The sequence below is a fragment of the Lagopus muta genome, chromosome 7 (assembly GCF_023343835.1).
Source record: "Lagopus muta isolate bLagMut1 chromosome 7, bLagMut1 primary, whole genome shotgun sequence".
In the NCBI taxonomy this organism is placed as follows: Eukaryota; Metazoa; Chordata; class Aves; order Galliformes; family Phasianidae; genus Lagopus; species Lagopus muta.
In genome coordinates, this window is record NC_064439.1 from 45634564 (window position 1) to 45654530 (window position 19967).

At 41.4% G+C, this 19967-nt stretch overlaps 1 protein-coding gene across 6 annotated transcripts in view; it reads left to right on the forward strand.

The window, feature by feature from the left end:
* The window catches only part of ELMO1 (engulfment and cell motility 1), a 290099-nt gene that overhangs the window by 181568 nt on the left and 88564 nt on the right, over positions 1-19967 (forward strand). For all 6 annotated transcript variants that reach the window (XM_048950301.1, XM_048950300.1, XM_048950299.1 and 3 more), the window contains one exon: positions 7014-7150. In XM_048950301.1, the coding sequence (XP_048806258.1) occupies positions 7014-7150 (137 nt within the window). The remainder of the gene's footprint in view (positions 1-7013; positions 7151-19967) is intronic.

Genomic DNA, 19967 nt, shown 5'->3' on the forward strand with positions numbered 1-19967 from the left:
CTCAGATGTGATGTTCAGACTTACTAATATATTGAAAAGATATCCATAGGGAGGGATCAATGCTGCCACAGCACAGCTCATGCTTAATAGCAGTATGAATCAGGAAGTGCCACTTGGAAGAATTCAAAAGGGAAGCTGTCTCTTGAAATTAACAGTATTTTGTTGTTATTATTCTTTCTTTTACTGGGGCTGAGAATCTAGAGCTGGATTCTTACAGAAAACCATAGATTGCAGATGCTCCATGGTTTTAACAGCATGGCTTCTGCAAGGCAGTAGCTGTGTGCCCAGGTGCAGTGTCAGCAGTCTCCCAGGGGCTGCTCTACGGGTCCAACTGGAACAAGATACAAAGTGCATTTTGCTGGCATAAACAGGAGATGTGCAACCCCTGTTTGGTTCCTGTGTGTTTGGTAGATATTTGAGAAATTTGGAAAGCAGGCAAACGTAATCAGTGGTGTTCTGCAAGCCTTTTAAATAACACCCCTCTCTACAGAATCAAGTGCTTCATCTGCAAATGAGATGCTTGATCTTGAGATGGTGTCTGGATGCAGGACTTGAGTGCATGTGAAGTTTGAGGACAACACTAAATTGGAGGATCTGTTGACTCCGTCAAGCGCAGAGAAGCCTTGCAGAGAGGTCTTGACAGATGTGAGGGCTGGACAGTCACCAAGTGCATGAAACTGTACAAGAGCAAGTGCCAAATTCTGCATGTGCATCAAATGGACACCACAATTGAAGCAGGGCATAACATCGTTAGAGAGCATCCAAAGGAGGGTGTGAAGGTAGGGAAGGGTCTGAAGGGCAAGGTGTATGAGGAACTGCTGAGGGCCCTTGGTTTGCTCAGCCCAGAGCAGAGGAGCTGAGGGGAGGCCCGGTGGCGGCTGCAGCTCCTCACAGGGAGCGGAGGGCAGCGCTGAGCTCTGCTCTGTGTGACAGCGACAGGCTGAGGGAACGGCATGGAGCTGTGCCAGGGGAGGGCCGGGTTGGGGGTTAGGGACAGGGTCTGCAGCAGAGGTGGTCAGGCACTGGAACAGGCTGCCCAGGGTTATGGCCTCAAGCTGCCTGAGTTTGAGAGACATTTGGACAACACTTTCCAACGTAGGGTTTGATTTTGGGTGGTCCTTTGTGGAGACAGGAGTTGGACTTGATGATTCTTGTGGGTTCCTTCCAACTGGAGATATTTTGCAATACTGTGATTCTGTGATTATTGCACTGCTGTGGTTATGGGCCTGACTTGCCTTAAACCACACTGCTTCCCTATCAAGTTACAGAAGGGTGGCCAGACATATTTCAAATCTTTGCCAGCAGACTACAGGGGTCACTGGTGTAAAGAACTTGGCAATTGCAGTACTTCTGCAGTACTAGTGCACTTTTTCTTATGTGCTGTATGTATTACTGAGAGAATTTTTGATTGTGTATATATAAAAATGGTCATGGCAGTACTTATTTTTACTTCATCTCATCTTCAGGGAGAAGCAGAAATTACAGTGCTCTTTCTCTTGGGAGGGCTAGTGAGAATTAGTTACTCTTTGATTGTCTTCTGTTATTGCAAATAATAATCCCAGAGGAGGCTAGCGGAGATTATATTTCCAAAGTCCATATTGCACTGTTCATATATATATATCTTGCTGCATTTCAGAAACTGCAGTGGATCTCTCTGCAACCCCCTTCCTTCCCTATCAAATATTAGCAACTCCATTTTGTGAAATCAAGGACAAAAAGCAGCGGGGATAAATGAGTCACTCAGAATTAAACAGCAGCTTGGTAATAGATCCGTGTGGGGAGCTGATCACACAGATTCCAGGTATTTTTCAGTCAGGGAAGTGTCTCCAAGCCGCTCTCTCACTGAAGCTTTGCAAACTGCTTTCCCAAGATTCTGCAGATCTCCTTCCTTCATCTCAAAGGCATTTTGGCATGTTTCTCTTGATGAGTTTCGCAGTACGAAGGATCTGCTAATACCACCACCAGTGCAGAGCCTACTTCTTACCTGAGGGTCTGTCTGTCCCTTTACATGTGGCAAGATTAATGCTAGGGGACCATATTGCTAGTATAAATGTATGTTTTTATATTATAAACATATATGGCTAACTGAATAATTTGATTGAAGCTCACTGCCTGGTCTTCAAATATTTGAGAATACAGAGCAATGTTATCACTTTTGTATTATCTCTTTAAAAGATGACAAAAGTCCTTCTTTCTGAAAAAAGACTACTTACATTAACCCAAACTTGTTCCCCATGGCACCATGGATGCATCTTGAAAATAATGGGCAGCACTGTGAGCCTCTCTGTTGTTGTAGTTTTGTGGGGAAAGAAAGACCATCTCTGTGTTACTTCCAAGTATTGTGCAAAATAAATTAAAGGAGAAAAAAATTGTACTCAGAGTTTTCCCTCTTCCAAGTGAAAATTGTGTGTACCATTGTTCTTAAGGTGAAGGAAAAGATGTAAACAGCACCATAGCCTGCAATCTGAGTGTTTAAGCAGAAATGTGAGGGCAGTAGGGGCAACATCAGCACCGGTTGCCTTGGGTTCTTACTGGTTTGGGCTGTGAGAGGTGACACCTCAGCCTGATGTCTGTCTGGTGCTCTCAGCCTTTCCCAAAGTCTGTCCTGCAGACAGAAATCTGTATTGTCCATATTCTGTTCACCACAGCAACATTGACATTTAAATCTCTGTTGTACTTCAGATCAAACAGTTATTGAAACATTGTAGTGTACCTGTGCCCTTCCAAGACAGGCATATGGTCTTGACAGAGTAGAAGAAATTTGTCCCTGATGGTGTTGTTTCTCATGGGAGAGAGCATCCAGATACAAAGTGAAAGATGAAGAAAAAAACTTTTCTCTCTCAATTTGTTTTCCTTTTTTCTATTTCCTCTACTAATCAACAGAATGCAACATATCGTATCCATTTACTGTTTGAACAGTCAGGGATGCTTGAATGTCTTTCTCGTAATTTAGGAATTGTTTCAGGGAAAGACTAAAAAATACACATTGAAGTAACCACATAAACTTCCAGATAGAAATCAGCTCTTTTTTTTTTCTTTTTTTTTTTCTTTTTTTCTTTCTCTTTTTTTTTTTTTCCTACCAGTGCAATTTATGTTGAGAAATGAACTAAGCTTCTTCCTCAAAGTCACAGCTATAGATCAGCTAGAAGCTTGAAGGACTACTTAAATCCTGATAGGTGACACACTGATGTACAGCTTCAAGAACTGTGCCAAGAAAGGAAAAATCAACAAGATCTTCACCTGATTTATGTAGGCTGGAGCTTTCTTCTGTGACTTGCCTTGCCTTTAAAAGGTGATCTCATGGAGGCATAATTAAAACTTGATGATGTTATTAAATAATCATGATGATTTGTGTCCCTGTGTTGCAGCCATATGTATGTTTTTGCGTTGCTTACAAATGTGGCTAGTTCTTGCTTGTGAAAATGAAGGTTACAGTGTACTTACTGGGCTTAAGGCCAGAAATTTTTCATGCAGCTCTCTTGTGAAAGGTCTCCAAATAATTCTAATGCTGGATCTCTGTTTTTGTTTACAATTAGTCAAACTGCAAGCTAGTGGGGAAAAAAAACAACCAACAAATCCAAGAAGTTTTGACAACTAAATTTGCCCACTCAGTGGAGAGAGGCAGTACCGTGACAGCAGAGATACTGACTTAGGAATGGAGGCAGTGGAAGTTGTGATGATGTATTTACTCTGATCTGAAAACCACTGGTAACTCAGTTTTGCCTTTTTCTTCGTCCTCCTCTTGCTTGAATAATGGAGAAAGAAAGTTTTGGGTCAGGGTTTCTCTCACTAGATGTTTAGAAACTGAGCAGAAGGTAGAGCTGACCTGCAGCCTATAGATACGCTCTAAGATTGCTAAGATTAATAAAGATTGCTGATGTGCTTCATTTACGGTGTTCCCACTGAATTAAATTACTTGGGCTAGAATTTTTGAGATATACAAAAAGCTGCCTTTGAAATCAATTCTGGGTATTTTTCTCTGCTATCTGGATGCTGGTGGGAATTTTGAAGAAAGTATGCATCGTCTGTCTTTTAATTTTTCTTAGGATTTGTTCTGTGCCCTAAGATTCCTTCTGCTTTCTGACAGGCCTAACGTTCTCCACTTATGTAAATAACAGTGATTTTTTACTCTCATTTTTGGACTGAAAAGGCATAAACCACAATGTGTTTACTTATAGAAAAGATGGGGGGACAGCACCTCTGATTCTGCGTGCATGGTAGTCAGCATAGTAGATACAGTTTGGGTTTGATTATGATAAGAAGCATGAGTTAGAAATGATAATCAAGATCATGAGAATCCCCAGCCTTTCTATTAACTTTGATTTATTGATCATTATGAGTAGGAGCAGAGATAAGCTTTGGCTCGGAGGAGGACCAGAAAGGCCAGTGTGCACTGGGGTTATTGCCTTGTTTCACACTGTGATTTACAGTGACAGTACAGGCTGCATTCTTCTGCTTGGTGTTATTTTATTTCTTCTCATCACGATAGTATTTCATGACTTAAAGACAAGTGCCCTCTGAGAATCTGTTCTGTTGTTTCTCTGACATTATTACAGGCTGAAGGTCTGATTATTGGAAGCACTGAGCCCTTGCAGCTCCTGCTGAATGAATGGAAACTGAAGGTGCTCTGAAAATTAGCCTGAGGTGTTTTGTCCTTTTAAAGCAATTGAGCCCTGCCTCATAAATACAGGTCTCTGCTTTGACTAATTCCCCCCTGTCAGCACATCCTTTTAAGTAAATGCCGTTTATTTGATTAGAATGAAACCTATGCTCCAAAATTAACTCTCATCTTCGCTACATAGCTGAGGATTATTAGATTTTAGTAAGTCTCATGTTAAAATTAAGCCTCAAATGTACAATTAAGCTTTAGAGTTTTGCTTTGTAATTGGAATACTGCATCTTGAGAAAGATCAAAAACCACATTTCTTGGAGGCTTCAGGTGACTGTAAGCACATCTGGTGTTTCTTTGGTGTTTGTAGCAGCTACTAACATGGCAGAAGTTGCAAAGCATACTGGAAGGGTATTTTTGTGGCTAGAGGTACTAAGACCAAGAGCTTGAATCTCATACAAGGAGTCAGCCTACCTCTACCATTCACATTCTCTTTGTTCTAATTTCTCTGGTCTCACTGAGAGAAAGAAAATATCATGCAATGATGCAGCTTCAAGGAAAAGAGCATTTTATCCCAATGATGAATACTACTACCATTCTTCAAGAGGATGAAACACACCTAAGCTATGACTGTTTGATCCTGAAGGAAGGGAAGATGCTGCTGTATGGGCATGTGAGTGACTACTGAAAAAGAGCAGAATACTGGATGGAGAACTGAGAGATGAAACAGAGATTTGAGAACAGGGTACATGATGAAGAACTGAATCAACATGACTGCTCTTTCTAAAGACGATAAATGTGCAACCTACTTGGAGATGGCAGGGTTTAAAGATCCTCTTCTGCCCTTGGCTAAAGCCCCTTTCGTTCCTGGGTTCTCAGAGAGGCCCAGAGTTCAGTGTTGCTTCAGCTCTACCCTTAGTATTTGAAAATACATTCTTCACTCAAGGAGATTCAGAGCAGTCTTATCAAACTAAACTCTGCCTTTCTAGAATCATCATGATAGTATTCTTTTATTTTGCCTTCCTTTAAGCCTGTATTTGATTTTTATAAATAATGTTTCGCGTGTGTGGTGTTTTGTTTTCTTTTGTTTTTCCTTGCCCCATCCCAAATAAGGGACAGGTGACATAAGATCCATTTGTTTCCAGTGATTTTCAAAGAACAAATTTAACCAGTTATATTTTCATCCATATGTCTATCTAGATTTCTCTGTTTACCTCTGTGGTATGTCCATATACAACATGGTAGCTAATCAGCTGTGTCAGCAGAACTTCATATTTCAGTATATTGATCTGATATTATTGGACCACAACAACCCCAGGCAACGCTACAGGCTTGGAACAGAGTGGCCTGAAGACTGTGTGAAAGAAATGGCCCTGAGGGTGTTGGTTGACACAGCTAAATGTGAGCCAGCAGTGTGCCCAGGTTGCCAAGAAGGCCAATAGCATCCTGGCTTGTATCAGAAATAGTGTAGCCAGCAGGAACAGGGAAGTGATCATGTCCTGTACTCGGCTCTGGTGAGGAACCTTGAGTACTGTGTTGAGTTTTAGGCCCCTCAGTACACAAAGACTTTGAGGCCCTGGAGTGTGTTCAGAGAAGGGCAGTGAAGCTGTGAGAAGTCTGGAGCACAAGTCTTATGAGGAGCAGCTGAGGGAGCTGGGATTGTTGGTCTGGAGAAGGGGAAGCTCAGGGGAGACCTCACTGCTCTCTGAACCACCTGAAAGGAGGTGCTGGCACAGTGGTAGTTGGCTTTTTCTCCCTAGTAACTAGTGATAGGATGGGAGGGAATGACCTCAAGTTCAAGTTGGCTGTTGGGAAACACTTCTTCTCTGGAAAGAAAGGCACTGGAATGGGCTGTCTAGGGAGGTTGTCACCATCCCTGAAGGTGTTCAAGAGGCATTTAGATGTTGCAGTAAGGGATATGGTTTAGTGGGAAATATTGATGGTAGGTGGACGATTGGAACAGATGATGTTGGAGGTCTTTTCCAACACTGGTGATGTTTAGTGTTTGTTCTCAGATGTCAATATACTACACACTGTTAGCAGTTGAAAGATTGTTTCATTGAGGATACTTACGTTTCTACCTGTATCTTTCTCTGTCCTGAAAACAAAAACATAGCATTGGTTAGGCACCCACTGCGAGAATACTCAGGCAAGGTGGTCATTGCTTCCTCTTGCTCTTGCTGGTGGTCTCATGCAGAGAAGCACTGTGTTTCATTAACTTTAAGGCTAGATTTTCAGGATTATGTTTTGACAACCTTTGCTACTAGAACTAGGATTGCTGTGAATTATGGTTTGTGACTGGTTGTACTGTATGCAGGTTTGGGGAGATGATGTTGTTGTTTGGTTTTTTTTCCTCATGCCTTTAAATGTTTTATTCCACTACTCCTTGTTTTTCTGTTTTTAGCCAGTGAGACGTGCAATGATTTCCATCCCATGTTCTTCACACATGACAGATCATTTGAGGAGTTCTTCTGCATCTGCATTCAGCTCTTGAACAAGACATGGAAGGAAATGAGGGCAACTTCGGAGGACTTCAATAAGGCAAGAAAAGGGGTGGGGAGGGAATCACTGGGCAGAATGGTGAAATAAGGCCGTGCTTCCCTAGAGGTACAGAGATTAACTGATCCCACTTCTGCTGAATGCTGTAGGGTGTCTTCTGTTCAGATTCTCTGCACATTGGAGGGGCAGCATTTAGAAAGCAGCAGCTGGAATGGAAGGAATAAGAGAAGTTCATAGACCTTTTTCAATCATCTTTAACTGCAGACTGAAAATAAAAACCTGGCTTGAGGCGAAATTCTGCCTCTTTATGTTAGCAATATTATGCTGAAGTGCTGCAGCCTCTGATGTTGTAAATAATGCAAAGAGATTGCTGCAGTGATAATTCTGTGCATCCCTTTCATTTCGTACAAGCACTAAAGTGGTAAAATATTCAAGAGGGTCACAATTCCTGACAAAGTGCTGTACAGTCTGGCCAGCTGAAACAAAACAGAGCAAGTAAGTATTGTTATTGCACCCTTTCATTGTAAGAGAAATCTGAAAGTTTCAACCAATCTTCTGACCGACAACAAAGCTGTTGGGAACAAGGCTGTGTGTCTTTATGGGCCCTAGGTAGCTTTGGAATTTTGCAAGTAGGACAAAATTGTGTTTATGTGACCTGCTGGCATCTTCATCATTTTGGGGATCCTTCAACTGACTCTTGAGCCTCTGCCTGAGATCAGATGTTGATTATAGACATATTGCTTGAGTATGAAAAGTAAGACATTGCATCATCATCTCCCTAAGAAGCGCTCTGTTATCACCAGATGTGAATGTTATGTGTACACTAGTAAGGATGATCATTTCTGACTTCTTAATGAAATGGTCTAAGACATTTTCCACTGCAGAGGGAAAGTGAATACTTAGGACACAGTATGAAATAACCTTTGTTGATGTCTTCATGGTAAGATACTTCTAGTTAGCAGCAATACCTGAACACTGGCAAAAAAAAAACAAAGGGAAGTCCAAAATGCAGGCAGGATAACCTAGAGGCTTGCTCTTGTGTGGAATTTCTGACACGTTTCTCTTTCCAAGTGGTACAGAACTGCAGAGAGAGTAATAGCAAGATAATCTACTGAAGAATGTAGAAAATGAAAAGTAAGGAGTTAAAAGTAATAACTTTTTTTTAATAGACCACTTCGTAATATGTGGTTGTTTTAAACAAGTGTATTAATAACTGCCTATAGGCCTTCTTTCTCAGGAGAAGGATTTGTGTATATAGCTTTCTACAACTTCAGTTGGAATACTGTTAGTAATCCTGGGAAATTCAAGTAAAAGTGGGCCTATTTCTGACAACAGCCAAGATCATCCTAGGAGAAAGTACAGAAATGTGCTTGTTAGAGTTAGACTTTGGAACTTTGGAAGGTCAGGTAGTTTCTTCTCAGATCTGATGAGAGAGTTAGTTGTGTTTTTATGTTACTGAAAATCTAGTGACTTTACCCAGCAATTCTTCCAGAATGTGCAGGCTGGCAGTAGATTCTGCTGCCTGTGTCATGGAAGACATAGGCAGCCTTTAACTTCACAGAATAAATGTGTACTCTTGCAGCCCACAAGGCCAACAGTATCCTGCACTGTATCAAAAGAGAGGTGGCCAGCATGGTGAGGAAGGTGATTGTTCCTCTGTATCCTCATGAGGCCCCATCTGGAGTACTGCATCCAGCTGTGGGGCCTCCAGCTCAGGAAAGATGTGGAGCTTTTATAGACGGTCAACAGGAGGGCCATGATCAGAGGGCTGAAACACCTCTCCTGTGAAGACAGGTTGAAGGAGCTTGGCTTGTTTATCTTGGAGAAGACTGGAGAGACCTCATTATGGCCTTCCAGTATTTAAATTGAGATTATAAAAAGGAGTGAAATCAACTTTTTAGATGGGTAGATTGTGAAAGGAAAAAGGGGAAATGGTTATAAACTAAAGAAGGAGAAATTTAGATTAGATGTCTGGGAAGTTTTTCATTGAGAGAGTGGTGAGGTGCTGGCACAGGCTGCCCAAAGGATTTGTGGATGCCCTATCCCTGGAGGCCAACTAGGTGGTGCCCTGAGCAACCTGATCTAGTGCTTAATCTCGTGAGTGGCAACCCTGGTCACAGCAGGGGGGTTGAAACTAGGTTATCCTTGAGGTCCATTCCAACCCAAGTCATTCTGTGATTCTTTGAAACATGAAAGTTGTGCTGGTGCTTGAAAGATCCATCCAGAATCTCTGCCTGCTGAAATCATTCTTGGTTTTTTAACCTTTTTCATTAAGGGGAGTGCGATAAACTCCTGTGGTTTTCATTTCTAGCAGTTCAGTTATGGTCTGCTTATCTAAATCTTTTCAGTTAGTCACAAGATTTTTCTGCTCTTAGCCACTTCAGATGATGTGTAGCAGTGGTGTGCATTACTCAGCTGATAACTGTCTTAAAGGGATCTGTGAGTAAGGTAAACTATGTTGTCATGTGGGCTTGTGAAGCACTTCTGGATTTGTGGAGGATGAGATGTTATGTAGTGGTACACAAAGTTTACTCATCCGGTTGGTACCTGACAGCTGCCAGTGCTGATGACTTTACTAAGCCAAACCAAGCAACATTGTTTTTAATCATTACTTGGCAAGCAGCTTTGGTGATCTTGATGTGTTAATATTCTTTCTTCATCCTTTCTGTGTGCTGAGTACCTGTTCTTTATGCAGTGTGTTCTGCAAACTTGACAGGCAAAGGCTGTATAGACCCAGGGAGCATTCGGCCTACCCTTTCAGGAGTAAATGGGAGTAAAGCAGAGACCTTACAGCATGCAGTAACTTAGCTGATGGTGAAGAATTCTCTTTTCTCCTATCTTTGTATTACTGTTATTCAGATTCAGTAACTTGATTGTCTTGATAATGTGTGAAACATTACTTGGCTAAAATCTGCTATCTACCTGAGTGATGGGATCATTTCTTTTCTTCCTTCTTCCCTTCCTACTCCAAAATACGCAAGACAAAATTGGAAGCTCTTTGTATATTGTGTGGTAACTCCTTATTGAGACCTGGAGATGCCAATAAAAAGCTCATCTGCTTGCTTTAATCTTTAATCATAATTGAAGTGAAGGAGCTTTAAGAGTTGAATTTTAAACTTTTGATTAGTCACAATAGATTGCATAGGATAGGTGGTAGGAGGTCTGTGTGCAAATAGCAAGATTTATTTCCTCATGTCCTGCATTGAGGAGTTACAGGTGCTTCAAAGAAGTGAAGCGATCTAATACTTCCCCATAGGTCAGAATCATAGAATTACTGAGTTGGAAGGGACCTTTAAGGGTCAGCTGTTCCAACTGCCCTGAAATGAACAGAGGCATCTACATCTCAGTCCGATTGCTCTGAACCCAGTCCATTCTGACCTTGAATGTCTCCAGGGATGGGGTATCCACCACATTGGTGGCTCATGTTCACCTTTTCATCCGCCAGAACACCAACATCCTTTTTAGCAGAAAGGGGCTCTATCCTTTTATCCCCCAGCTGGCATCGATAGTGGAGTTTGTCACAACCCAGGTGCAGGACCTTTCACTTGGGTTTGTTTAACGTCACGAGATTCACCTAGACCCACTTGAGCCTGTCTAGATCTCTCTGGATGGCATCCTGTCCCTCCCAGCTACACAAAACTGCTTGATGCCATCTGCAAACTCGCTGAGGGCGCACTCAATCCTATTGTTGATGTCACTAATGAAGATATTAAACAACATTAGTCCCAGTACTGACACCTGAGGGACACCACTCATCACTGATCTCCGTCTGGACATTTAGCCATTGACCACCATTCTCTGGCTGCGATCTTACAACCAGTTTCTCCTCCATTCGACATCCACCCATCAAATCCATATCTTTCCAATTTGAGTGAAGGATGTTAAGAGGCAGTATGTCAAAGGCCTTACTGAAGTCCAGATAGATGGTATCAGTGTCTCTTCCCTTGTCCATTCAGGAAGTTACGCCATCATAGAAGACCACTAGATTGTTCGGGCAAAACCTGCCCTTGGTGAAGCCATGCTGGCTTCCATGTGCCTTAGCATAGATTCCAGGAGTGTCTGTTCCATGATGTTCCTTGACACAGAGGCCAAAGGATGGATAGTTCCTTGGGTCATCCTTTTTGCCTTCGTAATAACGGGTGTGATGTTGCCTTTTTTCCAGTCACCAGGGACTTCACCTGACTGCCTTTTCAAATATCATTTTGATTGGCTTGGCGACTACATCAGTCAAGTCCCTCAGGACTCTTGAATGCATCTCACTGTGACTTATAGACTTACAGATGTTCAGGTTTCTCAGGTGGTCATAAACCTGATCTTTGCTTGCAGGTTTCAAAGCTTATACAAAGATGAAGACTTTCTTTTGGCAATAATATTGCATACCATACCTCCATGGTTTCACAGTCCATCTTGTAGAGATTCCTTATAGGTTTGTTGATTTAAAAAAAAACAAAACAAACAAAAAACTTAGTAAATAAATAAAATGGCACTTTATCCACAGTTGGAAGAATGTGATGGTGTTTTAGTGAGACATTTATGATCTCATGCTTTGTCTCGCTGATTCTCATTCATTAAAACAGGCACTTTTTGTCAGACTTAACCCCCTTGCATTAGCAAAGCTCTTTGAATGTCTGTGGTGATAGTATGATACTGTCAGACCTAAAACCTTTTTAAAGTCTCCCAGTATATTAGTGCATGTCTGAATAGAATAATTCACTCAGGCAGCTAAACATATATTTTGCTTTTGTAATATTTTAATACATGTGTTATTCATGTCTGGTGAGTTTTCTAAAGAAATTAAGATACAGTGGGATAGACAGACATGCAAGTGGCAACAGTTCCGTTTGAAACCTTTTTGTTTTCCTTTGAGTCTACAGATGATCAAAGGACACTTAACAAGCTCTATCCTCCACAGTCATTTGTGATCAGACAGCATAGTTTATGATTTTGAAAATATAAAGCTTGGAGACAAGATTACATAATTCTACATGTTTTATTGCAGCAGAGGAAAACGTTGTGCATAGCTTTTGGAGACAATGCTGAGTGTAAGAAAGCTGAACTGATTTATCTTATACTCCAGCATCTAGAATCACCAGCCTGCCAATTTAAACAGGTGTCAGTCAGTCAATTTTCCCTCCAGTAGGGGCCAGCTGTATTCTACTAGGCCTGTTCAGGGTATCCAGGCTTTGCTGTCACACAGGCTATGATGTACTTAAGTTGGTCAGTTGTATTTTTAACATGATCATCAGTAAAATATTTGGTACCGGTCCCACGCTGTAAAATTCCCACTATGGAGGCAAACTGAAGTATACTCCCAAAGGAAAATTGTATTGATCTCCACTAGTTATAGTTTGGTGAATGCCCCTACGTTGTCCTAATGAGAGTTTACTTAGAGGGAGATATCCTGTGTTACTGACCTTGTAAAATACACTCACTTGTTGTGAGACGAGGAGACTGCAGATAGGAGATGCAGGGATATGATTATCCTCTCACCTTTGTTCTCCAAAGATTTGTCTGCTGCTTTTTATGAATTTGAAGTTTACGTACTAATAGGAAGAAAGGTATCTTGTCTTGTTAGACCTTCAGAACAACATGAGATTTACTAATTCTCTGCTTAGTGCCATCTTGAAAACAAAACAAGCAACAACAAAAAACAAAGAGAGGAAAAATTACTGATTCCAGCTCCAGTATGTAAGAAAAAAATGAAATTACTTGGTTCACTAGCCAAGGTTTTGAATCAGTTTTGTAGAGAGTAAACATAATGATTGCTATTTTTATTAGTCTGCTGGGTAGTTTGGGGTTTTTAGATGGCACAAAAATCACTAGTCATAACAAGACAGATTATCTTTTCAAGAGAACTTAAGCTGAGCTAACTGAAAAACTGGTGTACAGTGCTTTGAAATCAAAATCTAATGCACTCACTGAAACTGTAGGTTTAGGGAAAGGAAAAGCAGAGAAAGGTCAGCTAATGGTGCTACTGACGCATTTTCCTCATTACTGAGAATTCAATTTATTTTGACCTTTGGACATATGTTTGAGATCACTGAAGCATGAAACACCAATTTTAAAATGTCCTATGAAAATGTATTTTGTATTAGTGTAACACCTCCAAAAATGTCTGTTTTCAGCATCTTGGCATAGCTGGCCCTAGTCCCACACCAGCAGACCAGCATACCCTGGAGTAGTTGTGCTTATGATGTAGAATCACAGAATCATAGAGTTGTTTAAGTTGGAACAGACCTTTAAATGTCATTTAATCCAACTCCCTGCAATGAACAGGGGTACCTACAGCTAGATCAGGTTCCTCACAGCCCCTTCCAGCCTGACCTTGAATGTCTCCAGGACAGAGGCATCCATTACCTCTCTAGGCAACCTGTTCCAGGGTTTCTACTGGCCTACTTCTTATTATAAAAGAAAAATAATTCCTTATATCCAGTCTAAGTCTCCCTTCTTATGGTTTGAAAGCAATGATGTGTTCTTAGAGCAGCAGCTGGCTGCGTATCTGGCCATGTCAGAGACAAGCCAAGCCTTGGTGCTGACTCTGTGCAGAAGAGGGGCCTACTCTGCATGGGGATGATATATGGCTCTGATGGGGATAAAAAGGAAAGCACTGTGTTGTGCAGTAATCGGTGTAGCAGATATTGTTCACAGTGGCAGCAGATGCAAACAATAAATGCCCTACGTGAGTCCTGTAATTAAATACCAAAGCAGACAGTGAGGCACTTGATAACCACAGAAGATGTTTATTGCTGATGCTCAGACCCTGTGAACATTTTTCCTTGCTCTGTGACAAGATAACAGAAAAGGTAACCAAGCATAACATAAAAATGAGAAATACTATTTCTTTCTTGGATGATGGTTCAGAAATGCTGCACCACAGGTTTCTCATCTTCTTAGTGTACTGAAGGCAGCTGTAGAATGAATCACTGGGTTCAGAGCGTGACCGAATCTTCACAGGCAGGATTTCAAAGAGGGACACTGTGTAAGTAGTATTTTGTGTGGAAACAAGTGTGGTGGTCACCACAAAGTAGTACAAGCTGGCCATGGGGAATCAGACGTTTGAGGGGTGTGTTTGGAAAAGTTTGGGACAGCAACACAAGGTGACAGTTGTAGAGGAGCTGTCACCTGCTTGCTGGGTGTCCTACAAACAGGGGACACTCCAGGGGCAGAACGTACATGGATTCTGTTCAAAATGCCCCCCTCACTGCCATCTTGTCCCCATTTTATGTGCTAGGCTGTGTCATGGCAGCTCCGTGGGCTCTGCCTTGCATCAGGCCCATAGGGGAAGCAGGTTTCCTCCTCTGCTTGGGTGATCCCCTCCAGCAGCAGTAACAGCACCTCACAATTTTCTCCTTGATAACACCACTTTACAGGAGGTAAAGGTATGCAGAGACCAAATGTCTTGACAGTGAAAGAGCAGTAGGGCCAAGAGCAGCAACAGGGATTCTGTCCGGCTGCTCTGGCCTCCTCCATCAAGCACACTGCAGAACCATCCTCGCAGCAGTGCTTGAGCCTGTCTAGCTGTCTGTTGCCAGCCATGAGGACAGTGCTAAAGGAAAGAACAGTTTTCTTAAAGAGGAGAGAAAAATCAGTTAAAACAAACCAATTTGCAAGTCAAATCCTTTGGTCTTTCTGTGAACCTGTCCGCCATTTGATTTCCTTTTAATTATTAAGGAGGGGAGAAGGTGGTAAATAGCTCTCCCACAGATGTTCCCCAAAGCATGTGGTGTTTTCTTATCAGTGTCTCACTAGTCAGAAGCAGATGCATTTATCTTCATTTGAGAGCGCTTTTGGAAGAATTCTCTTTGTGTTCTACTTGTGGGAAAGACTGGGCCAGTGGAATGATTACACCTCTCTGCTAGCTTTATTGCACCTTCCCTTGGCAGTGCTTTGTTTATATCAGACAGGAATACTGCAAATAAATTATTCTCACATGGAGCGAATTCAGTATTCCCCTGGCTTAGGGAGATCAGCGCAAATTAAATTCCACATTTTCACACCTGAAGCCATTAGCATTTTAGTAACTTTTATTGGAAGCAAATCATTGCTATAAATATATGGTGTCATTAATTGTGTAATGTATGAATTTATAAAAAAATTTTAGAGCACTTAACAGTTTGAAAGTCTGCTGCATATCTTGTACAGAAAATGTGACTTTAATTGAAAAAAAATCACCCTTTGAGTACCAAGGAAATTCCCCAGCAAGGGTAGGAGAGGACAGGGTGGTTGTCAGATCTATTCTATTCGTGATCACTTGCTTTAGAAGGGTCTGATTAAAGCACTGCAGTTGAATACAGTATAGGAAGAGCCTTTTTAAGATCTTTTCCTAGCGTTTGGTCAGTGTTTCCTCTGTGCTTTTTGTGGCCTGGATTCTGCAAGTTTATTTCTTCATCAGCCGCTCATTTGGGAATGGCACTGTTTTGACTCCTCCATCTCTGTGCATTTATCCACACCTACCAGATCTCCAAATGTGTCCCACAGTGTTTTGTCAAAGCAAGTTTATTACTCGTCTGCTGCTTCTGGCTGCAGGATCCTGAGGAGAGGTGTTTAAGACTCTGACGATGCAGCTTTCCAGTTACTGAAGGCTCGATCTGTAAAAATCAGCTGTAACTTTAAACATTCATATCCCAAAGGTTTGGACTATCAAACTCATAGGAACTGAACAAATATGTTGCATTTTTAAATGTCGTTAGCTGCCTCTTTCTGAGAATTTTTCAACGTTCACTGGCGTTGTCAAGAATGCAAATATATTTTAAAAACATTAGAGGTAATTTGTGAAGTATTCATTCTTATACTGGATAATGAAGCGGAAGGGAAAGATGTTCTTGCCCTTTCTCTGTGCTTCATAGGGTTTCTAGTTTAAGGATTTTTTTAATTTAAAAATAGTTTCTTCATTGTCTTTGCCAGAAGGCTTTGGAAGTCTTTAGTGGCAGGGTCACATCTTGTTGTTATTGTAGCAGAACAAGCCTTCTCCAGTGATCACATATGCAGTGATTTCAAGGAGGTCACAGTCTTAAAAGGAAAAGCATTTTAAGCCCCAAATTCTGCCCACTCGTGTTCCAGTATGGGTACATTAAAAAAAGAGATGGATTCGTCAGCAAAGAAGAATGTCTCAGCAAAGCATCTCTTATTATTTGGAAAAGTTTTTTATTGTTTTGTTGTTGTCGTTTATTTCTTTAAATAAAAAAAAAAAAAGACTATTTTAATGAAATCCATTCCTTGGTCAAAAATTTCTTTGACTTATCCATTCCCCCAGTGATGAAAATCATTTGTGGCTTCAGCAATGAAAACTCCTATTTTTGAGAACTTCGCCTTCATTGGCAGAGTGGATTTTATCCCACTGCTTTCTAATGAAGTCTGTGTGTTACTGTGGAACACACACAGATCTGCTTAACACCCTGTAGATGGCAATTTTTAAAACTGTTGGTACTTCAGATTTTCAAAGCAATCTTCATTTTCATCTCTGTGGGTGCTGATCAAGCCAATAAACATTTGAGCCTTCAAAAAGATGATTGAGTGGTAAGCCTGATAACTATAGGAGAAATGCTGGGTCCAAGTTACCTGTGCTAACCCCTTCTTTGTGCTCTGCAAGAACATTTTCCACTAGGAAAGAATTCTCCTCATGTATGCAGGGTGTATTAGTCGCTAAGAGGAACGATAGAACTTCACTGGAACTATCATGAAAGCAGCATATTTTGTGATATTGCCCTTGTCGTTCTTGACTCAAAGTGTGGGTAATAATCAAATCCTAGGAACCACTGTTTTCTCTGTGTTTTTCTTTCTTCTTTCTAGGATATGTTTTTGTAGTACAGTTAAATCAGAAGTGCACGGCATATGGCTTTTTGCTGCATGAATTGCTGCTGATGTGAATGTCAGTGGGCATATAATACCAGATTTTCATTTTGTGAATCACGATGCATGGAATTTAGCCCAAGAGCTCCCTAGACTATAGACCTTATTATAGGCAAATAAAAGAAAGAATGAAGAGGGGGAGGTGGCGTCTCAGAGATTTTGTTTCAGTTGAAATGAGGTTATCGTGATGAACGATGTGGCTGACAATGAGATTTTTATAGCTTCTGTTAGAGTAGCAGAAGAGCTCGTGTTATTGCTGGTTCACTTTAAGTAATTGTAATCTGAATGGCGTGGTGGTTGAAAAGAGCAGGCAAAATCTTTCTTACATGTCTCATGAGCAAAGCCAAGGCTTTTTGTCGATTTTGTGTCATCGGTCCTTACACAAATGCCCTTTGTTCTTTGGAATGTGCGTCTCACATATTGTCTTGGTGGAATACGTCAGTCACTACTAAAAAGGCATCTGCCAATCAGTCTGCTGCACGTCTCTATTTTTAGCAGATGAGGTAACTGGCCAGCATCTGACAAAACGCTCCTGTTACCCGTTGTACCAGCGTGAGCTGAGAGCGGGCGGCTCGGCTGCAGCAGAGGCATGTGAGAGGGAGGGCTGCGGGCAGAGGAGATGAGCGCGGGTGAGGGTAGGCCCTACCCACCCTACCCCTGTCCCCTGCCCTGCCCCCTGCACTTCTCCCTTATCAGCCTTGTCTGCACCCACAAGCACGGCCGATGGAAGAACCCGATCCTGGGCTTTCCTTAGGTTACCTGGGGTGCTGGCGGCAGTGAATATACAACCAAGTTCATCTTGCGTGGATTGCACAAAGCCCAGCATGGGTGGGAGTGTTTATCTGCATGGGTGAGCCACCCCAACACATGAGCAACTTCGTAGAGCAATTAGAAGTAGAGAGAGACATTCGTAGAGACATTATCAGTAGAGAGGCCTGGAAAAACTTTCTGGAAGTGCTAGGCTTTGCCCCATAGAGTTTTGGGGCTTGAGATTGTTAGGAATGGGAGGGAAGCTAAGAGTGAGCTTGGGTTCTGACACTCATCCATCAAGAGCAAAATAGGGAAGAGTGACAGGTGACCCTTTCAAGGCAATATGACCTGTCTTTCTTTGCCCTTGCACGCTGTCAGTCTGAATAGCCACTTGGGAAATGCTGTGCACTTACTGGTGACTTAAAGAGAATTTATTGATAGACACCTTCCCATTTCCTCACAGTTGCCATTACATGTTGATTGTGGCAAGCAGATAAACAAGGCCCCCAGAAATGCAAATGCTTGTTGAGGAGTATCAAATTAGAAGCTGAGTGAAGTAGTGGAGAGAGATTTGACATATACAGATATTAACCCAAACACCAGAGGCACAGGTGAAGACACAGGTACCAAACTGTGTCAGAATTGTTGAAAAAGACACTAGTGCAGACAATAGAAGGCCTTGCTATGTCAGTTGAAGATATTAATGTCTTGACCATGAAACTAAAATGCTTGAGAACCATCCTTGCGTCAAGAATATCAAGTCTGCATCTGGAAGAATGGAAGCATCAGGGGAAATAGCTTCCACACATGCTTTGAATTTTATGCTAATTTTTTTCTCTCTGGAGATATATCCTCAGATTTCAAGCATCAGTTTTCTGTCTCAGAGAAACTGGCTGATCTTTATTGTGTTGCAGATATAAGAACCTCAGCAGCAAGAGCTTCAGAATTGTGGTTGTGTCTATTTTGCTTGAATAGTAAAGACTGCCTGGACCTCTTTGTTTTACTTACCCAAGAATCCAAAGGAAACTGCAGATCCCATTGTATCATATATTGTCAGCCTCTTCAAAGGCGACTGATCATCCTTTCATATTGAAAATAACATTTCAAAAGTCACCAAGTAGGAGAACAGAACATCCCTATTTTTGCAAAATCAAATGTGTAAGATGCAGGAAGTAATCTCATAGCTGTCAAGATTTTCATATGCCTTCCAAGCAGTCTTTTCTATGTAAGCAAGGGATTTAGAACTTACTAAATCGCTATTTACTTCCTGATGAGATACATATCTATTGATAGAATTTATAATTCTAAATTTCTCTGATTGTCATGTAACTGATACTTACTCTGCATGTCTTTTTGTTTTTGTTAAAAGTACCTTTATAAACTAGGACTAGATTTTTCTCGACTTTTTTTTGGGGGGGGGGGGAGAAGCGATTAGAGATAGAAGAGAAATCTTACTGGACTTCTCTCTTAGTCAAGCTTTCTTCAGCCTCTCCCTGTTTAGTATTCTGGCCTCCAACAGGATTTTATTCCCCCAGACTTTCCTTCTGCCTGTTCCCTTTCCTTGAGAGCAATGGCATGGCTCATAAAGCCGCTCCCACCCTCCTTGACATAAGGAGGGTGTTAATGACTTTTCTCACTTCCTGTCGATGAGGTACCTGCTGACTACTTCACACTGTCACAACTCCTGTCAAGAGCACAGAAAAGACTTTTGGACATTGTGGAATATTGGAAGTCTGTTTGTGAAGCTGAGATAGTGTTTATTGGCAGCTATTTTCAGCAGTGGTAGAAATCTGAAGGAAAATCTGAAGGGTAGTGTTGAAATCTTGAAGTCAAAATTGCATGCAAAAAAGTATTTCTAACTCCTATAGATGTAGCTATCTGAACAAACAAGTCTTCACTCGCAAGTAAGTGCATAAACACAACATTTTAATAGCAATGATACATTCCTTTATCCAGCATAAGTTCATGTACAGTGGCCTGTAAGGTTTAGTTTTCTTTGATATACAATCTGTGAATCTAGGAAATAAACCTCAGGTAGAAAATGTTGTGTATGTGCAGCCTGCAGATGGCTTCAGACACGTGGCCTAAATGGCCCTTCAGAGTGTGCTATCTTAAAGGTATCACCTAAAGGAAGATCTTTAAACTAGTGACCCTACTTAGGAAGAAAAGAAGGACAGTGTCTCCATAAACTTATTTAGTTTTGCATGAGTTGGGTGTTTTTTTTATTGGCTTGTTGCTTTTAAGCTCCAGAGAACAGAAT